This window comes from Mus caroli, chromosome 9 (genome assembly GCF_900094665.2).
Source record: "Mus caroli chromosome 9, CAROLI_EIJ_v1.1, whole genome shotgun sequence".
NCBI classification, from domain to species: domain Eukaryota; kingdom Metazoa; phylum Chordata; class Mammalia; order Rodentia; family Muridae; genus Mus; species Mus caroli.
Window position 1 is genome coordinate 14341941 of NC_034578.1, and position 21013 is coordinate 14362953.

General features: G+C 37.1%; 1 protein-coding gene across 1 annotated transcript in view; it reads right to left on the reverse strand.

The window, feature by feature from the left end:
* Naalad2 (N-acetylated alpha-linked acidic dipeptidase 2) overlaps nt 1-21013 on the reverse strand; it is a 68826-nt gene that overhangs the window by 38299 nt on the left and 9514 nt on the right. The window contains exons 5-10 of the mRNA XM_021172007.2: nt 18901-19087; nt 18013-18114; nt 16720-16845; nt 14329-14515; nt 2673-2766; nt 1697-1795 (exon numbers count right to left, since the gene is read on the reverse strand). Coding sequence (XP_021027666.1) covers nt 1697-1795; nt 2673-2766; nt 14329-14515; nt 16720-16845; nt 18013-18114; nt 18901-19087 — 795 coding nt within the window. The remainder of the gene's footprint in view (nt 1-1696; nt 1796-2672; nt 2767-14328; nt 14516-16719; nt 16846-18012; nt 18115-18900; nt 19088-21013) is intronic.

Genomic DNA, 21013 nt, shown 5'->3' on the forward strand with positions numbered 1-21013 from the left:
CCATACCCTCCTCCCCACTCCCCTACCCACCCACTCCCACTTTTTGGCCCTGGCGTTCCCCTGTACTGGGGCATATAAAGTTTGCAAGTCCAATGAGACTCTCTTTCCAGTGATGGCCAACTAGGCCATCTTTTGATACATATGCAGCTAGATCTATGTGTGTGTGTGTGTATGTATACATATACATATACATATATACATAATATATATTATTGTAATATAGTGTGTGTATGTGGTGTGTGTGTGTGAGTGTGCATGTGTGTATGTGTGTAGAGATGGGCCAAGGAAGACAGAAGAGAGAAGAGGGAGTTAGATTCCCTAGAGCTGGAGTTACAGCCATCTGTGTGCCAACATGAGTACTGGGAACTGAACTCCAGCCCTCTATGAGAGCTGGGATAGCACTTATTAACAAGTGATCTCTCCAGACCCCTGAGGAAACAAAGAGAAATTATGGATGTATTTTGTCCATATCTGTCTGTTTCTGCACTTAAATTTTTTCAAAGCCTTTATCTTGTATAACTATGTTACCTTTCCCTCCCTCTGTAGAATAGTAAACTTTATAATTTATAATTTATAACTGTTCTGATTGAATTATAATATAAAGTCTGTAAGTAATTCAAATTCTAAATTCCTACAAAACTAAGAAAACTAAACTGTCACCTTAAATTTTCTGAAACAAACCAATCTGAACAATAAAAACATATTCTGAGCATCAGAGTACACTCTGACTTACCAGCATTAACATTTCCATTTCTCAAATCTTTCAGGTAAATTGAACTTTGTACCATGGCCTGTGTTTCCACAACTACACTCTCTGTCTGCTTTTACTCAGACCAACAAGCATATATGATCACTCTTCTACAACAGCCTCATGTTAAAACAATTCAAATTATAGCTGGACAGTGGTGGTGCATACCTTTAATCCTAGCACTTGGGAGGCAGATACAGGAAGATCTATGAGATCAAGGCTAACCTGGTCTACAAAACAAGTTCTAGGATATTCAGGACTACGCAGAGTCTTTCAACACTGTCTTTAAAAAGAAACATGAAAAAATAGTGATTACAGGCCATCACTGGAAAGAGAGGCCCATTGGACTTGCAAACTTTATATGCCCCAGTACAGGGGAACGCCAGGGCCAAAAAGTGGGAATGGGTGGGTAGGGGAGTGGGGGGGGAGGGTATGGGGAACTTTTGGGATAGCATTGGAAATGTAATTGAGGAAAATACATAATAAAAAAATATTTTAAAAAATAGTGATTACAATGATACACCCATTGAGAATTGTTGTATCACATGGTTTCCTCATTTTAGCTTATTTATGCCATGTGGTAAAGGATAAACCATAAGTGATTTCTTTCCCTGTGCTCCTTTTACTGTCTCTCAATTTACCCATCATAAAAGTTATTAGGAAAATTTATTTAAACATTAACTTAAAAATGGAAGTTAAAAAAAAAACTGCTCCAAATGTTATCAGACTAAACTCAAACATAGTAATATTTCATCTTGTATTATGATATCATCTCTGAAGAATTCAGTAGTTTGTTCTGTAAGTCTTTTTGTGTTGGTAAAAAATGATCTGTTACTCACTAGTGGGAAGGAAAAAAAAAGAAAGGCACACTTTATCTGGTAGAACATTATCTTGACATTTTTCTGTTAAAATAAAACTTATCAGGGCTATTAAAGAACACAAAATTACCTGGAATATTCACTTCCTGTAAAGCCAGGCCCGATATTGTAACTGACATTTAGACTTCCCTTCCAGCTTTTGTCTGGTGGAGCAGTTCCTCCCAAGTTGCTGTCAAAAGTACATGAAAGAACAAAAATACTGATTTTGAAGAAACAATTAGATTGGTAGTGATAACATATATGTGGAAAGTCTTTACAAAAAGGTTCCTCTTGGAGCTTTCACTCTGGAAAGATTCATAGCATAGACAAATAAGTAACATGTGACATGTTAGTTACAAAGCTGAAGAGGGGAAAAAAAATCCAAAGGACAGAAAAATAGCAATACCCTTGTCATACTTGTTATACTTAGAGAAGCTGAGAGTTGAAGACATCCAAAAGAGGGAACATTAAAGATTGTGATAAAAAAGCACTGACTTTTTAAAGAAACTGCTGACTACATAGGAAGCACCTATTAAGGAACAATAAAGTTATTGAGGTAGAGTCATTTAGGAAATGGAAGTTGAGAAATAGGCAATGAAATACAGATAACACTACCAGCAAATATTAAATCAATGCTCGCTGCAGTGCACACACTTCCCTCTGCTGTGATTCAGGACACAGCACAGTTCTCATTTTCAGGTAAGAAAATGAAATCAGACCATGAGAAAGTAACTTGTATAAGATCACACATCTGGTGGCCAGGATGATTGTGTATTTAAACCATAGAAATGTAGCTAGCCTATGAACAACTAAGGACATGAAAGTATTTAATTGTTTTCAAACAATTGGTGATTTTAAGCTTTGGATAGAGTTTCATATTTGAGAATTGCATCTGAGCAGAGAATTTTAAATTATTTTTCTTATTACTTAAACTGTTCTCATGAAAATGGTGTTCCTACTTCAATATTTATTTTGATAGATAGTTACTCTTAATGTTACTGAGTTATAGAGTAGACATAAACATCTTAGAGCAAGGTCAACATTAATATCCAGCTAAAAGACTATACCGTAATAGTCTCTCTGCATCATTATATCCAATAGGATGTACAGGTATGTTTGGAATCCCCACTGCTTCTTCAACAGGAAGTCTGAAGGTGTATTCTGCAAGAATTAAAAATATAAGTTAAAACTATTAGACGATATAAGTGAGGTCAAGATTATGCAAGAAATCCTTGTATTATTATTGCAGATTTCTTCTATGTTTACAATTAAAGTAAAATTAAAGCTTACCAAAAAGTCAAATTGTATATAAACTGCTCTGTTTGAGTCAGCAGTAAAAAAACAAGACATTTACATTTTAAGGTAAATAAGATCATGGAGATTGTAGACCTTTAAACTAAACACTTTAAATAATTATCTAAAACTTTCTAAGATTATTTTATTTGCTCAAAAGACATTGTGAATTACTATTATAGAAACTCCAGTAAATTGTAGGCTTGGAAAATGTGTCTAAATATTCTAAAGCCACATATAACAGGAGAAAAAAATTATGAGATTTTGAGAAATAATTACATTTATCCAAATAATAAGACAATATTTTCTACAGAGGAAGATAGTGAGGTGCTGTCAGCCTGACCATTTTAGGCCTAGCTATCAAGCAAGAGAGACTAAAAAGAACGCCTTCATTCTCATTTCTGAAACAACTTATAAGTGACAAGACATACGAGATAACAGTTCTAAGAGTTTTCCTTATTATTTAACTATTTTTATAATTGGCTCTTGAAACAAAAAGCTTAAAAATATAATTATACAAAGAAATCAGCAAGTACCATCCAGAGACTGCCACACCTGGGGATCCATCCCATATACAACCACCAAACCCAGACACCATTGCATATGCCAGAAAGATTTTGCCGACAGGACCCTGATATAGCTGTCTCTTGTGAGGCTATGCCAGTGCCTGGCAAATACAGAAGTGGATGCTCACAGTCATCTATTGGATGGAACACAGGCCCCTAATGAAGGAGCTAGAGAAAGCACCCAAGGAGCTAAAGGGATCTGCAACCATAAGGAGGAACAACAACATGAAATAACCAGTACCCGCCAGAGCTTGTGTCTTTAGTTGCATATGTAGCAGAGGATGCCCTAGTAGGCCCTTGGAGGAGAGGCCCTTGGTCTTGTGAAGATCATATGCCTCAGTACAGGGGAATGCCAGGGTCAGAAAGTGGGAGTGGGTATGTTGGGGAGCAGGGCTGGGGGAGAGTATAGGGGGCTTTGGGGATTGTATTTGAAATGTAAATGAAGAAAATAAAATTTGAGCAGAAAATAGCACATTTTTTGTTTTGTTTTGTTTTGTTTTTGTTTTTGTTTTGAGACAGGGTTTCTCTGTAGCCCTGGCTGTCCTATAACTCACTCTGTAGACCAGGCTGGCCTTGAACTCAGAAATCCACCTGCCTTTGCCTCCCAAGTGCTAGGAGGTAAACCACTGCCCTGCTAGAATAGCACATCTTAGTGAAGAATTTACTGTGTGACTACGTGTGTGTGTGTGTGTGTGTGTGTGTGTGTGTGGTGGGGATATTTGGGTGGGGGAACAACACATATTCAAAAGACAATATTGTGGACAATAAAACATATTCCACTAAGTGTAAAATTTATACAAAGTTTATTGCTTGACTATAGTGGAATTAGAAATCAACAATGAAAAAAATACCTCCAAAATTCTTGATAAGTTAAGAACCCAATAGTTGGATTCCCTGCTAACTCACAGAAAACCAGGGAGGCTGCCTGCAGATCTCTTATCGCCCTGTCCTCACAGTTCCAAATCCCTATTCTCATCTCCAGCTCTATAATAGAACACCCTTGGCAGCCCCCCTGAGACTTATACCCATCTCCTGTGGATTTCGCAGATCTTCTCCCATCTAACCTTCCTCTACTCCATTACTTTGCCCCAGACTCCAACCTCAGCATACACCCCTGCTAACCCTCCATCTGGATGGCCTCTCCATCCAGAGCAACCAGGGTAAAGAGACACCTACACCTATCCAGAAACCCACCTACCACCCAGTTGATCATTCCTAGCCTTGTAGCAGGAAATATATTGCAGTCTCCATTTCCTCTCTGACTCCAGTACAATGAAGCAAAAATATCCAACCCTAACACTCCTTCCCCCAATTCACCCCTTTATTCCAGCATCCAATACCAGCAGGCATTCACTGACTGAGGACACACAAGACTAGGAGAACAAGGAAGTGGCCACTAACTCTAGGAGACAAGCCCAAGCTAACCCACATAAGCTATGCCTACCAGAAAACTAGATGGGCTCCCTTCAGACTTTCTTTTCTTTCTCTCTTAACCCAGATCCAACCCATAGTCTCAACAACAGAACATCTTTGGCAATATTCCACATCTCCTTGTTCCCATCTCCTGTGGATCCCTTATCCCCTTTTAACCTTGTTCCCCACACTTGCGCTTTCCCAGCCATGAACTCCAGCATGTTCCCCCTACTAACCCATAATGCCACACCCTCCAAAATACCATGTAGACTTTCTTCAGATCTACTCTTTCTGTGTTCCCCAAGATCCAATACCAGAGTCTCATCCCCATCTCTGCAGTAGAACACCCATGGCAGCCTTCCCTACTACCATACCTCCTCGCTAACATCTCAGGTTAATCCCAACAGATCATCCCTTTCTAACATCCCTCCATTCCTTGTGTTTTTTTTTCCAACCCCCCCCCCCCAACCAGCAGGCACTCCATGCTAACCCACAAGTCATGCTTGCCAGAGAACTAGGTAGGTTCCCTACAGGCCTCTCTCTTCTCTCTATTCCCCCAGTTCCAGTCATCAGTTTCATATCCAGCTCTACATCAGAAAATTTTGACAGACTCTCCAACTCCTTCTCCCATCTCCTGTGGATCTCAAAGTTCTTCTAACACTTCTCTTCCTCTATTTTCTTAACCTCAGCCCCAATCCCAACAGGCTATGCTAACCCAATGGACTCTCATTCCAGGACAACAAGCAGGCTGACAGCAGATCGACACCTTTCCAAATACTCCTGTTTCCCAGTTTCAAGCAAATGGAACAAAAGAACAAGCTACTGTAGCCATTTTAATATCTACAAAATAGACTTCAAACCAAAACTAACCAAAGTAAATGGAAAAAGACACTACATACTCATCAAAGGAAAATCCATCAAGATGAAATTCCATTTCTTAACATCAATGCCCCAAATATAAGGGCATACATGTTTAAATGAACAAACAAACAAAAAAATCACCACTACAGATGAAAGCATATATTCACACACACACACACACATACACACTAACAGTGAAAGGCTTCAGTAACCCGATCTCACTTATGTACAGGTCATCCAGACAAACTATAAAGAGAAATACTGGAACAGACATTGTAAATCAGATGAACCTAATAGATATTTATAAAAGATTTTACCCAAAAAAAGAATATTAATTCTTCTCTACACCTCATAAAACTTTCTACAAAACTGAACACATACTCAGGCACAAAGCAAGTCTCAACAGATATAGGAAAATTGAAATAACTCCAAGCATCATACTAGACCAGCTGATGATGATGATAGAGGACTTTAAGAAGGACATAAATAACAACCTTAAAGAAATACAGGAGAACAGTTGAAGGAATAAACACAAAACCATCCATGGTCTAAAAATGGAGATAAAAACAATAAAGAAATCACAAAGGGAGACAACCCTGGAAATAGAAACTTAGGGAAGAGATCAGGAGTCATAGATGCAAGCATCACCAACAGAATACAAGAAATAGAAGAGAGAATCTCGCCAGGCATGGTGGCGAACACCTTTGATCCCAGCACTTGGGAGGCAGAGGCAGGCGGATTTCTGAGTTCCAGGCCAGCCTGGTCTACAAAGTGAGTTCCAGGACAGCCAGGGCTACACAGAAAAACCCTGCCTCGGAAAAAATAAAAAAGAGAGAGAGAGAGAGATTGAATCTCAGGGGCAGAAGATACCATAGAAAACATTGACCCAGCAGTTAAAGAAAATGCAAAACACACCAAGCTCCTAACCCAAAACATCCAGGAAATCCAGGACACAATGAGAAGATCAAAGTCAAGGATAAAAGATATAGAAGAGAGCAAAGATTCCGAACTTGAAGGGTCAGTAAATATCTTCAACAAAATTATAGAAGAAAACTTCCCTAACCTAAAGAAAGAGATTGCCATAAACACACAAGAAGCCTCCAGAACTCCAAATAGACTGGAACAGAAAAGAAATTCCTCCCATCACAATACCAAATGCACAAAACAAAGAAGGAGTATTAAAAGCAGTAAGAGAAAAAGGTCAAATAACATATAAAGGCAGACCTATAAGAATTGCACAAGACTCCTCAGCAGAGACTATAAGAGCTAGAAGATCCTAGGCAGATGTCATTCAGATCCTAAGAGAACATTAATGTCAGCCCAGTCTACTATACCCAACAAAACACTCAAATACTATAGATGGAGAAACTTAGATATTTCATGACAAAACTAAATTTACAAAATATCTTTCCTCAAAGCCAGCCCTACAAAGAATAATAGATGGTAAACTCCAACACAAGGAGAGAAATGACATCATAGGAAAAGTAAGAAAGTAATCTTCTTTCAACAAACCCAAAAGAAGATAGCCAAACAATTTTACCTCTAACAACAAAAATAAAAGGAAGTAACAATCACTTTTTCCTTAATATCTCTTAACATCAATGGACTCAATTCTTTAATAAAAAAAACATAGACCAGCACACTGGATACATAAACAGAACCCAGCATTTTGCTGCATACAAGAAACACACCTCAATAACAAGGACAGCAGTACCTCAGAGTAAAAGACTAGAAAAAAATAATTTTAAGCCAATGGTCCCAAGAAACAAGTGAGAATAGACATTCTAATATCTGATAAAATGGATTTTCAACCAAAATTTATCAAAAAGATTAAAGGACTCATTAAAGGAAAAAAATCTACCAAAAAGAACTCTCAATTCTGAACATTTATGCTCCAAATGCAAAGACACCCACATTCATAAAAGAAACTTTACTAAAACTCAAAGCACACATTGCACCTCACACAATTATAGTGGGAGACTTCAACATGCCACTCTCATCAATGGACACAGATTATGGAAACACAAACTAAACAGAGGCACATTGAAACTAACAGAAGTTATTAACCAAATGGATTTTGCAGATATCTATACAAATTTATATCCTAAAACAAACGAATATACCTTCTTCCCAGTACCTCATAGTACCTCCTGCAAAACTGACCAAAATTCAGTGAGAAAACAGGCCTCAACACATACAAGAAGATTGAAATAATCCCATGCACCTTAACAGATCACCAAGGACTAAAGCTGGTCTTCAATAACAACAAAAACAACAGAAAGCCCACATACACATGGAAGCTGAACAACCCTCTACTCAATGATAACTTGGTCAAGGAAGAAATAAAGAAAGAAATTAAAGACTTTTTAGAATTTAATGAAAATGAAGGTACAACATACCCAAACTTAAGCAGCACAATGAAAGCAGTTATAAGAGGAAAACTCATACCTCTGAGTGCCTCCAAAAGGAAACTGGAGAGTATACTCTACCAGCTTAACAGCACACCTAAAAGCTCTAGAACAAAAAGAAGCAAGTATACCCAAAAGGAGGAGACAGCAAGAAATGATCAAACGCGTGGCTGAAATCAACCAATTAGAAACAAATAGAACTATACAAAGATCAACAAAACCAGGAGCTGATTCTTTGAGAAAATCAACAAGATAGATAAACCATTATCCAGACTAACCAGAGGGCACAGAGACAGTACCTATATTAACAAAATCAGAAATGAAAAGGGACCTATAACAACAGAAACCAAGAAAATCCTAAAATCACCAGATCCTACTACAAAAGCCTATACTCAACAACACTGGAAATTCTGGATGAAATGGACAATTTTCTAGACAGATGCCAGGCAGCAAAGTTAAATCAGGATCAGATAAACCATCTAAACAGTCCCATGACCCCCTAAAATAGAAACAGAAACTATCTACCTTATTTGTTTTATGAAGCCACAGTTATGCTAATACCAAAATGAGCCAAAGACCCAACAAAGAAAGAGAACTTCAGACCAATTTCCCTTATGAATATCAATGCAAAAATACTCAATGAAATTCTTGCTCTTGTCAATCCATGAGCATGGGAGACCTTTCCATCTTACATTTTCTTCAATTTCTTCCTTCAGAGACATGAAGTTCTTGTCTTAGAGAGACCTTTCACTTGTTTGATTATAGTCACACCAACATATTTTGTATGATTTGTGACTATTGTGAAGGATGTCATCTTCCTAATTTCTTTCATGGTCTGTTAGTCCTTGTAATATAGGTAGGCTACTGATTTGTTTGAGTTAATTTTATACACGGCCACTTTGCTGAAGTTGTTTAACTTTACTAATCCTACATCTGATATAGGTCTGATATCCAATATATACAAAGAACTCAAGAAGTTAGACTCCAGAGAATCAAAAAACCCAATTTAAAAATAGGGATCAGAGCTAAACAGAGAATTTTCAACTGAGGAAACTCAAATTGGCCAAGAAGCACCTAAAGAAATGTTCAACATCCTTAATCATCCGGGAAACGAAAATCAAAATGACCCTGAGATTCCACCTCACACCAGTCAGAATGGCTAAGATCAAAAACTCAGATAACAGCAGATACTGGCAAGGGTGTGAAGAAAGAGGAACACTCCTCCATTGCTGGTGGGATTGGAAGCTGGTACAACCACTCTGGAAATCAGTCTGGTAATTCCTCTGAAAATTGGACATAGTACTACCTGATGACTCAGATATACCATTCCTAGGTATATAACCAGAAGATGCTCCAACATGCAATAAGAACACATGTTCCACTATGTTCATAGCAGCCATATTTATAATAGCCAGAAGCTGAAAACAACTCAGATGTCTCTCCACAGAGGAATGAATACAGAAAATGTGGTACATTTACACAATGGAATACTACTCAGCTATTAAAAACAATGACTTCATGGTATTTGCAGGCAAATGGATGGAACTTGAAAATATCCTGAGTGAGGTAACCCAGTCACAAAAGAACACACATGGTATATACTAATAAGTTGATATTAGGCAAAGAGCATGGAATACCCATTATAAAACTCACAGACCACATGTCAATTAACTAATTGTGTAGATCCTAATTTAGATAAGCAATCTGCTGTTATGATTTTGTTAAAGAGACCTGCTTATGTTCTGCTGCCTGTACATTTAGGAAGTGATCCTGGGTTTAAGAATTTGGGAATGCAAACTTTAAAGAGATTGAATAAGCTTATTAGACCAAAGAGATGTGTTGCAGCTCTGATTTTAGAGATTACTACTTTAATTACAATTTTAACTTCTTTTGCATTATCTCCCACAGATTTAGTTCAGCAGCTGCATACTGTTAATGATATGCATAAGAATATTTCCATAGCTTTGTCAGAGCAACACATTATAGATAAGAAATTGAAGGTAAAGGTTAATGCTTTAGAAGAAGTAGTTTTAGCAATGGGACAGGATATAGCAAATATTAAGGTTAGGTTAGCTACTAAATGTCATGCTTCATTTCAATATATTTGTGTCACTCCATTACCTTATAATGCAACCATTCGATTGGGGGAAAAACTAAGCTCATTTGCAGGAAGTGTGGAGAGATACAGATATTTCACATGACATGGAGCCGTTAAAGGCAGAAATTTCAGATATTAGCAGAAGTCATTTGAATACTTGGAACACTGATGAATTAGTCAGAGTTTTTAAAAATAACCTAGGTGCACTGAATCCCTAAGATTGAGTTCAATATATAATCTTGCTTGCTATTATTATTGGCATTATTTTATTAGTAATTGTTGTGTTTCCACTCATCTTTAGATTTCTTCTGAGATCTGTAGCTATGATGAGGCAGGGCATTCTGGGACTTTGTCTAAAAAACAAAAAAAGGAGAAAAGACCACACCCATTCCAATAGTGACTGTGTGACAGGCCCAAAAGCTTGGACACAGTCCCGAGGCAAAATGTTTCATGGAAACTCAGTCTCCTGGAACCTTGGCATCTTGTAAAACAAAGTCTCCAAACCTGTCCCTGTGTTAGTCGGTGACTGGATCTGTGAGCTTTCTTTCAATATTGTTTTATTATAAGTGACTCTAAAGATTGATTTTGACATATAGCTAAGTTAGATTATCCTCCACCAGTGTTCCAATAGCCTATGAAATTGTTGAGCCAATCTTGGGCTTTAATTTTTGTAAGAATGTTATTAAGATGAAAAGTCTCCAGTGTTGACAGAGAGACAGTGAAAGAAATCAGGCATTACAATTTACTGGAATAGAGCTAGAAATCTCAGGGCTAGTCTACTAAGTATACTTAGAACAATAGCTGAGTCATTCCCATACACAGGAATTTACAATGGCCTAGGAAGGAGGAAGGTTGTGGTCTAAGAAGGAACTAAAGTAAATACTTAGAACAATAGCTAAGTTACTTCCATACACAGAAATTTCCAATGGCCTAAGGGGAAGGTGGATTATACATAGACTAGAATTGGAACTATGCCAAGGGCATGAAGCCCTTGCCCCTGGCTTCTAAGAATAAGCTGCCCTTAAGTGGGTCTGCTTTTGACCCCAGTTGTTAACATTGATTTTTATCCCAGTTGGTTCCTGTTAGCTTTTATGTATGCATTCTTCTGTTTTGTGTAAAAGTCACTTATAAGTCTGGTTCTCACTTTAAGAAATTACATTCGGATCGATACTCCCTTGTGTTTGCATCTGTTTGTTACCCCGCCAACTCCCTGCCCACCTGAATACTGGGACCCTGATTCTCCAGGAGGCTGAGGGGCCGACTGAGGCCAGTCCGCAGCACTTATATTTTTTAAATCACAATACACTGGGACCAAGTTACGGCTTACCATAACATTTACAGTTTTTTTTTTTTAATTCAGAAAATCAGTATGTTACAGCAGAAGTAAAAACATACTGAGATGAATATCTCAATTCACAAAAAAATGGCATCCTGGGCATCCTCTAGTCATATTAGTGTGCAAGAAGCCTTTCTCAGCTGGCAAAACATCTAGAGCTAAAATGATATTTAAGAGGATGCTTTTCTGTTATAGTAAAAATGAGGATAGCCAGTGGATATGCTGATAAGTATAATTAGTAAGGGAAGAAAAAGAAGCAAAACATGAGCATACTATAAACAAAAAGAATCATCTTAATTTGCAGATAATGTCATCTGTGTCACAACTAACAAAATTACAGAGGCTTAGAGCTGATTGGTCAAATCAGTGAGTTTGTAGAATACAAGATACATTCATTTCCTACACAATATCATGTGTCTATTAATAATGAGAAATTAGAATTGAGTTTTAAAGTATAATTCAAAAATCATAGTTCTATGGTATGATTTTGAATAAATCTGATAAAAGAATGATGTGTACAATGTAACTATAGAACATTCCTGAAAGAAATTAAAGAATGGAGAGTCCATTCTGTCTCCACATCAGAATGCTCCAAATTTTAACATAGCATTTCTCCCTGCATTAGTATACAAATTTCATTCACTCTCAAATTCCAAGGAAATTTGTTTTGTTTATTTTGGGGTCTTCTTTATTTATTTTGTTTTGTTTTGTTTTCAGAAATCATCTAGTTGCTTCAGTGTGGTGAAGTAGCTCAGTGGGTTAGGGCACTTTTTCCAAACTTTAATGAGCTAGATTCAGTCCCTATCAGGTACATAATAGAAGGAGAAAACTAAATAAAAAAAAAATTTGTTCTTTGACTGCTACACTAGCACAGAAGGACGAACATGCATATGCACGCATGAGCATGCACACACACATATACTTCCACATTATTACCACAGAATAAACATCCACATACATGCATGTTTATGGCTATGCAAGCAAGTACACACATGCATACACACAAAAATAAAAAATGGAAAAATTAAAAACATTTCTGCATCTATAGAAAGTTTTCACAATAGCCAGGGAAACAGAGAGACCCTGTCTGAAAAAAAAAAATAAGTAAATTAAACTAGTTTTAAAATTCACATGATGAAGAACTAAAAATCCACAATAGTTTTTTGAAAAAAGAAGTCCCATACCTATGTATATATGAGTAGCACTAACTGAATTCAGTGAGTTATTAATTAAAATTTAAAAAGGTAAATATGGTGGCAGATGCCTTTAATCCCAGCACTTTGGAAGCAGAGGCAAGTGGATCTCTCTTTTAATTTGAGGCCAGTTTGGTCTACAGTTCAAAGACAGATATTGAGATCATGCTTCAAAAAACAAAGAAGCCAAAATCATGACGTTGGGAGGGGAACACAGGAGAAAGCCTAGGTTCAGAAAAGTTGGGGGAGGGGTAAATATAATCAAAATACATTGTATGTATATGCAAAATCCTCAATGAACATATGGAAAATATACTGTATAAAGAAGAAAAAGAATTTGAGGATTTGACTACCTATTAGAACACAGAACTAAATAGTATCACCACACTATTGACAAGGCTGTAGCAAGTACGTCACCAGTTGAAATTTTTCTTGAAACATTATACATCTAACATTGTATTTTTCCCTTTGATTTCCAAGTATTTGCATAAGGAAAGTAAAAGCAAACTACATAAATTACATAAAAACTTATATACATTCATTATAGAAGCTTCAAAATAGAAAAAACTCAAATACCCAGCATACGTATATGGATAAACTATAGCATAGCCAATCAATGCAATAATAGAAACAAATAAGTAAAAACAGATGCCAGCATGTCTGGATCTCAAAAAGAACTGCTAATGTTTCTTTTTTTTTTTGGTTTTTCGAGACAGGGTTTCTCTGTGTAGCCCCGGCTGTCCTGGAACTTACTTTGTAGACCAGGCTGGCCTCGAACTCAGAAATCCACCTGCCTCTGCTTCCCGAGTGCTGGGATTAAAGGCGTGCGTCACCACACCCGGCTACTGCTAATGTTTCAAAAGTAGATCATTGATTGCCTAGAGATGGGTACTGGGAAGTAAAAATTGCAAGAAATGGAATAAAAAGAAACTGTCTGAAAAGGGAGTGGTTGTAGACATTATCTAATTGTAGAGATACACAATTTCACAGCTTCACATTTGCCAAAAATTTTACACTTAAAGTAACCTCTTTGTTTGTTTTCATTTTTCATACTTTAATTATTTGAGACAAAGTTTCTCTGTGTAGCCTTGGCTGTTCTGGAAATCTGTAGACCAAACTGGACTCAAACTGACAGAGATCTGCCTGCCTGTGCCTCCCATAAAGGTCATTTCAAGTAAATTTTAAAAACTAATTTAAAAAAAAAGAAAAGGAAATTTACGACTAAATAACAAAACCCTTAGGTCATTTAGAAATATAACTTATAAGATTAAAATTCTTCATTCTTTTAATTATGAATATCAGGTTTTCTGAACATCCTGCTTTGAGAAAAGAAAAATCAGATGAAACTGTCTTCCCATGTCTAAATCTGGTGGAAGTTTAAAACCAAAATAATTCAGGAGAAATTACTTATTTCCTAGCAATCAAAATCCAATGACATAAAGGCATATATAATTTTAGTTCTGCTGTAATTCTTATTTTAGTGTGTCTTTGTTTTTATGCACCTAGAATAGCAAGGAATATATTGCAGGAGTAAACTGACAAATTTCACTATTACCTTTAGCTGGATAGCCTGGAGTGAGTGGGTCACCTGCCCCATTCAGATTTAAGACATTTCCTCTCTGGGCTGCAGCTCCAGGAAGGTTCCATCCTTTGGGATATGGCTGCACTTCAGGGGCAAAGTAGTCAGCTGGATCAGAGTACAGAATGATTCCCATGGCCCCAGCTAGCATGGCATTTTTGACCTGTAAGGGCAATATGTAACATGATGCAGGAATACAAATGGCTGGCTAATTCCTACAAAAGTAGTTAAATACATACTTTCAATGGTGTTGTTATATGTTTGTTATCTTTGCTTCAAACTAATTCCCTTCTGTGAGGACCCCCCCCCCCCCGACTTAGAGCGTTTCTCCCTGGAAGGTAAAGCCCCTGGATGTTCCCCAAGCTTGTTTTCCCTGATCTTTAAAAATAGAGCCAGAAAGAAGCTCTTTGTTCTCTATAGCCAGCAAAAGACCTTTTTGTTTCTGAGCCTTACAGCCAGAGATGCAATAATTGTAATTTTACCAAGGACAAACTGCAGAAAAGAACTCTCCTCCCAACTCCTCCCAATTCCTCAGCTAGCTGTTAAAAGCCCCCTACTGTTACAGCTGGGGGTCGAACTCCCCTGCCCTGCATAGTGCAGGGAGTTCATCCTCAGCTAGCTGATAATAAAACTTCTTGCAGTTTGCATCAGGTGTGGTTTCCTCTCGGGACACTGGGGTGCTGGCCAGCTCATCCCCCGACTTGAGCGGAGGCCCAACTTCGGGAGTCTTACACTTCTTGCTAAACTTAATAAATGGTCATTTATCTTACAAAACCTTAACTAAATTATTTGCTATGAACTGTTCCTGTCATCCCCAAATCTTAAAAACTGAAGTCTCCCTTCTTCTTTATACTTTATATATAAATGATAGAAATATATATTTCTATCATAGGTCAGTTCATAATATATTAAAATAGCTTTCAAGTGTTTGTCTCCCCTGCTAAAATGAGTGTGTTTTATAGAATGTGAAGAATGCTAGTCTCTGAAAAAACTACCCACCAAATCTTGCACATCATTGAGTAAGCACTTTACAAATACTTACATAAACAGGTTTTTAACTCTGTCTAGAACAGACACAGTGTGACCTTCAAGTGACTTTGTAAGCATCTAACCATCTGGATATTGCTAAGAATATGGAATTTTATCCAATGAGAGAAATGAATTCCTAATCATCAGAAGTATAGCAGAAGGCAGGTATGTAGGTAACTGTCACTCTTGGCTCTCTCACATGCATTGCAACATTAAGAAAGTACTCAGCCATGTCAGTGTCCCAGCCTTCTGGAAAGGCAATTAATTATTTTATCAAAACTCTGAAAGAACATTTTTATTAATCTAAATAACAAATAATATATATATAAATATTTGAAGTACATGTAAATTATTTAAATGGAATTATTTATAGTAGTAACATATTAAAGTTCAACTAAGGAAAATATTAATAGGAAAACGATTAAACTTTTTATTGATTCTGAAAAATATTATGTCCACATTTAAATTAATGAAGCATTTAATAGTCATATTGAAATTACTAGTATTGGTTTTCTACTGAGGTGCTTTCCAGTACAGACTAGGATCCTATGAAGAAGTTTATGAGGCTGGTTTTTATTAGCATTCCTATTCTACTCATAAGGGCACTGGCATAGAGAGAGCAAATGACAATGAAAAAGTCTACCTGGGGCCGGGCGTGGTGGCGCACGCCTTTAATCCCAGCACAGGGGAGGCAGAGGCAGGCAGATTTCTGAGTTCGAGGCCAGCCTGGTCTACAAAGTGAGTGCCAGGACAGCCAGGGCTACACAGAGAAACCCTGTCTCAAAAAACCAAAAAAAAAAAAAAAAAAAAAAAAAGAAAAAGTCTACCTGGGCCAGGTGTGAAGCTAGTACCCCAGCCACTTAGCAGCTACTATACTGTACAGTCCTCAGTGTGTTTACATGGTTATGTCATGAACAGCTGAGTGAGAACACTGTTACAGAACAGAGAGTGTATCAAGGCCTCTTTAAAGTCTAATCATAATGACTACATAAAGTGTACATGTGAAAATATTTAAAATTCAGAGAATTCAATAGGGAGAGGGTAACTAAAATTGATTATATTAGAAAATTAAGTTGGGTAGTACAGAGGAAGTGCTCCTTTTTACTGATATAGATTTTCTCCTATTGACTTTTAAAAAACAAATACTACTTGGCTAATAAAAATAATTTTCTTTCAGGAAATATCAAGTTATATAAAAATAAAGTCTTCTGTGTACCCAGGGAGAACAACCAAAAAATAAACAAAATTAAGAGCATCTTCAGAGAGTGAATATAACTGACCATTTACATTTGTGAGATCAAACCTCTCCCCTTTCCCCTCGAAAGAAGAATACTGTACTTTGTTTCCTCTAAAGATTTTCCCATATCTTGCGATAACAATCTTGCCGGTGCAGTTGATGTTCATCTCTCTTTCTAGTTTGAAGAAATCCTCAGTACGAGCATAGTTGACATACACAAGCTCTCCCTACAGGGAAATGGGAAAGTTACATACGCCGCTGCCTTCTATTTTCAAAATTTTAAATAGTTTTTTCACATAACATATTCTAATTACAATTTCCCTTCTCCCTCTTCTTTCCCATTCTTCCCCATCACCCCTCCCATCTAGATGCACACACTTTCTCTCTCCTTAGAAAACAAACAAGTGTTCCCCTGTACTGAGGCATATAAAGTTTGCAAGACCAAGGGGCCTCTCTTCCCAATGGTGGCCAACTAGGCCATCTTCTGCTACATATGCAGCTAGAAACACGAGCTCTGGGGGAACTGGTTAGTTCATATTGTTGTTCCACCTATAGGGTTGCAGACCCCTCCAGGGCCAAGAAGTGGGAGTGGGTGGGTATGGGGGACTTTTGGGACATTTGAAATGTAAACGAAGAAAATACCTAATAAAAAAAATTTTTTTAAAAGAAAACAAACAAGCATCTGAGGAATAATAATAACATAAAACTCAGTAAGATAAAATAGAACAAGCAAACCAGAATAGCATAAAACAATAAAACAGCAAAAAGAGCAAAGAAAAAGCACAATAAATGCATATAGATACAGAGATACATATATTTGTACACACAGGAATTGCATCTAAACACAAAACAGAAAGCCATACTATACATGGAACGGACCTGTAAGGTTTTGTATCCCCAATCTACTACTGGGCATGCAGCCAACCTTAAGTGAGGTTTGTTTCCTCAGTAAGACTTTCACAGAAATAAAAACCATTTTTCATTTGCAAGTGGCTATTAATTGGAGATGGCTCCTAAAATTCCAAATGTTTAATTTTCAACTACAACATTATTTTAAGAAGATCTATAGTATGAATTACAAAGATGGATGGATAAAAATAATTTAAAATTCACATTGTAATCAGTGGGGAAAGCTGCTGAAACTAAATACATTCCATAACTGTTGCTTCTTGGAGCCATATCTTTTAGGGCATTTGTTTGCTTTGCTTTTCCTTATGTTCATTTTTATAACTAAAAAAGAAAGTATTTTTAATTTTTGAAGATGTTCATAATACTGAACAACAATGAATACACATATTCGGCCTCCATGTTTCCTCAGTCATATTTCTCTTCACAGGCTTTCATATGCAAAGAAAGATGCAGAGCCATGCTTCTTTAAAAATGTAGCTTTTTACCTCTGGCATGCCACTGGCTGCAAACGCATTGTATGGTGGTATGATGTTTGTAACATTCTCATATCCGTCTGGTGGTGGTTCAAGGTATGATGTTTTAAAAATCTAGCAAGAATTCAAACAGGTCATGTTACATGGAACAATCCCAGATCACAAGTGAGGCACTGCCCATATTGCCCCCTGAGTTACACATGGGGTTGCATATCGTAAGACAAGGCTTCGGAAATAGACAAACCCTACTGACAACAGCGAGCAGGTTTTACATCACTATGCATGGCCAGTGATTTCCTCGGACTAGAATTCTCTTACCTGGCTTGCATTTCATGTGGTTAAATTCTTATTCCCTTCTTTGGACCATAAATGAAGCCCTCCAGGAACACCTTTTATCTCCATCTTTAGTCTAAATGACCTGTTCCTGTGTAGATGATGAACCTTAGTTCTCTATCCCCAGCGCTTACTCTACTGACTTTAAATGATGTATCCCTTTGTATGCCTCACCTTACTTAAAGAAAGAGCCATATCTAAATCTTCATCCTGGCCTGAGAAAGCTTACCACACTTAACAGAAATAGACCCTGAGGAGTTGGCAGTGTATCAGCTTTTCTGAGTCACATAAGTGGTACTGCACTAATAACACAATTCTAAGGCTACTTGACTCGGAATTCCAATCAATAAAGAAGCAAAAGCAAGCAATGAACTATGCGTGACTGTGTGCACCTGTAATCCCAGAACTCGGGAAGCAGAGACAAGAGGATTGCCACTAATTTGGAGCCAGTCTGGTTCATGCAGCAGATTTCAGCCCAGCAAGAGCTAAAAGGTGAGATCCTGTCACAAAGGCAAAGTGCAAGCCAGACATTACAACATATGAAAATTCTCAATAATGCTACATCACCTCAACTCCATGCTCATCCACAATGGATACATAGTTTGCACTGGTCTCATTTGGGTAAGACAAAAGAACATCGTAATGAACCAGGTTAGCTGAATCTAATCCAAATTTCTTCCACTGTTTTTGGATTTTCTTGGCAAGAAGTAAATTTTGTTCCGTTCCTGCCAGATGGGGAAGTTTTGTAAAGGAACTAAAATGAAAGGAATAAAAGTAAGAATTAAAAGAGCAGTCAGACAAGTATCAATTATGTGTCAGACATAGAAAATTCTTACCTGGATATATTAATTTCTGGACATGCCTTTTTTTTAATATTAAAGGCAGGTGTAGGGGGCTGGATAGACGACTTAGCACTTAAGAGTACTGATTGCTTTTCCAGACATCCTGAGTTCAACTCCCAGCAACCACATGGTGGCTCACAACCAGCTGTAATGGAATCTGATGCCTTCCTTCTGGTGTGTCTGAAGATAGCTACATTACTCATATATATAAAATAAAATTAAAAAAAAAATAAACTCAGGTTTACTGGGAAGCTGCTCTCTGGCAAGCAAGTTCTCTGGTCCCAAGGACTGAAGCCAGGGCAATTCCTATGGGGAACAGTGGGAGAGGGAGAGAGAAACAGAAAAAGTATACAGAGAGAGAGAGAGAGAGAGAGAAGAAAAGAAGAGAGAGCTAGACTATTTAAAGTAATTAAGCACAACTACAATATCCATGTTATCCTTCCTCTAGAAAAAAAATCATCCATTGTAAAAAAAAAAAAAAACAAAACAAAATAATAGCACAGGACCAAATGTACCAAATGTAAAAAGACCCCTTTAAAAATGTCACAGCTCTGAAGCAAGGATGCAACACCCTTGTAACATTTTGAGGGAGAAGTCTTAATGTTTGCCCAGAGCCAGCCAAGTGCTCTGCATTTGGCAGAGATGTTTCTGTCAACTGTAACACGCAGGTAGCACTGTATTCATTTTATTGAAATTAAGGTCCATGAACTTTTGTATTCTCTAATGTTGAGGTCTTGTTCATGACATGAGAAGCACAAATCTGCTGTTCTGCTTTTGAAGGATGTTTTCATAGTTTTGGGGTGTAAATCAAGCCACAGCATCTTAATGACCGAAAAAACACAGTTCAGCTATTGGGGAGATTTACTCTGCTTTAGATGAATAATAGGTTTAAAGTTTCTTTTCTTTCCCACTTACATCGGTATGGAACAAATAAACAACTTTGTAAATTAATGTTAAAGCTAACTAAAGGATAACCAATTGCCAAACAAAACAAAACCACAACAAACCAAATCCATGGACATGAAGATGAATTTTCAGTGAAAACCCTGTGTGTACACTTTCACATTTCAGCTCCATCCTCACAACCCTTCTTTCTTTCCACTATTTTGCAAATAAAGGAACTGGAAAAGTAGTTCAGTTTTACAGCTAATAAATGCTTGGGCTCACACCTAAAATTATAACTTTCTGACTCAGAAAAATAGTATTCCTCAATAGTAGATGTGACATTATTATACCATTGCTTGTGATGCTTGGACAGTCTTGTATGTTAAAACTATAATGCTCAAATCCCAAAATACATCTGCTCCATCCTTCCACCTTTTAGCCATAGTCACTGTTACTGTGCTCACAAGCTTCTGCTCAACAGCAGTGGGTATTTCCACTTTCTTCCCTTTTCAGCCTTTTTAGACTTTGAAAGAGGCCTTCTTCCCACACTTAAATATTTCTTCATGTACTTGAATAGTTTACCTAGCCTATCTGAAAATTATTATCAACCCACAAAATCTTAAATATCAAGTTCTAGAAAACTTTCTTTCTCCACATCATTAAGTAAAAACTACAGGCTACAGATGTTTAATATATCAAATATATTTTTTTAAAGTACAAATGAGTTAAGACAAGTTATCTTACAACTAGAGGAAAAAACATTGATGCTAGGTATATTTAATTTCTACTTTAAATAATTGTGTTGGTTAGGTGTCTTAGGGTTTTATTGCTGTGAAGACACATCATGACCAGAGCAACTCTTTTTTTTTTAATTAATTTTATTTATACTTCATTGATGACCCCCTCCCAATCTGACCTCCAACAGTTCCTTATCCCATTCCTCCTCCCGCGCC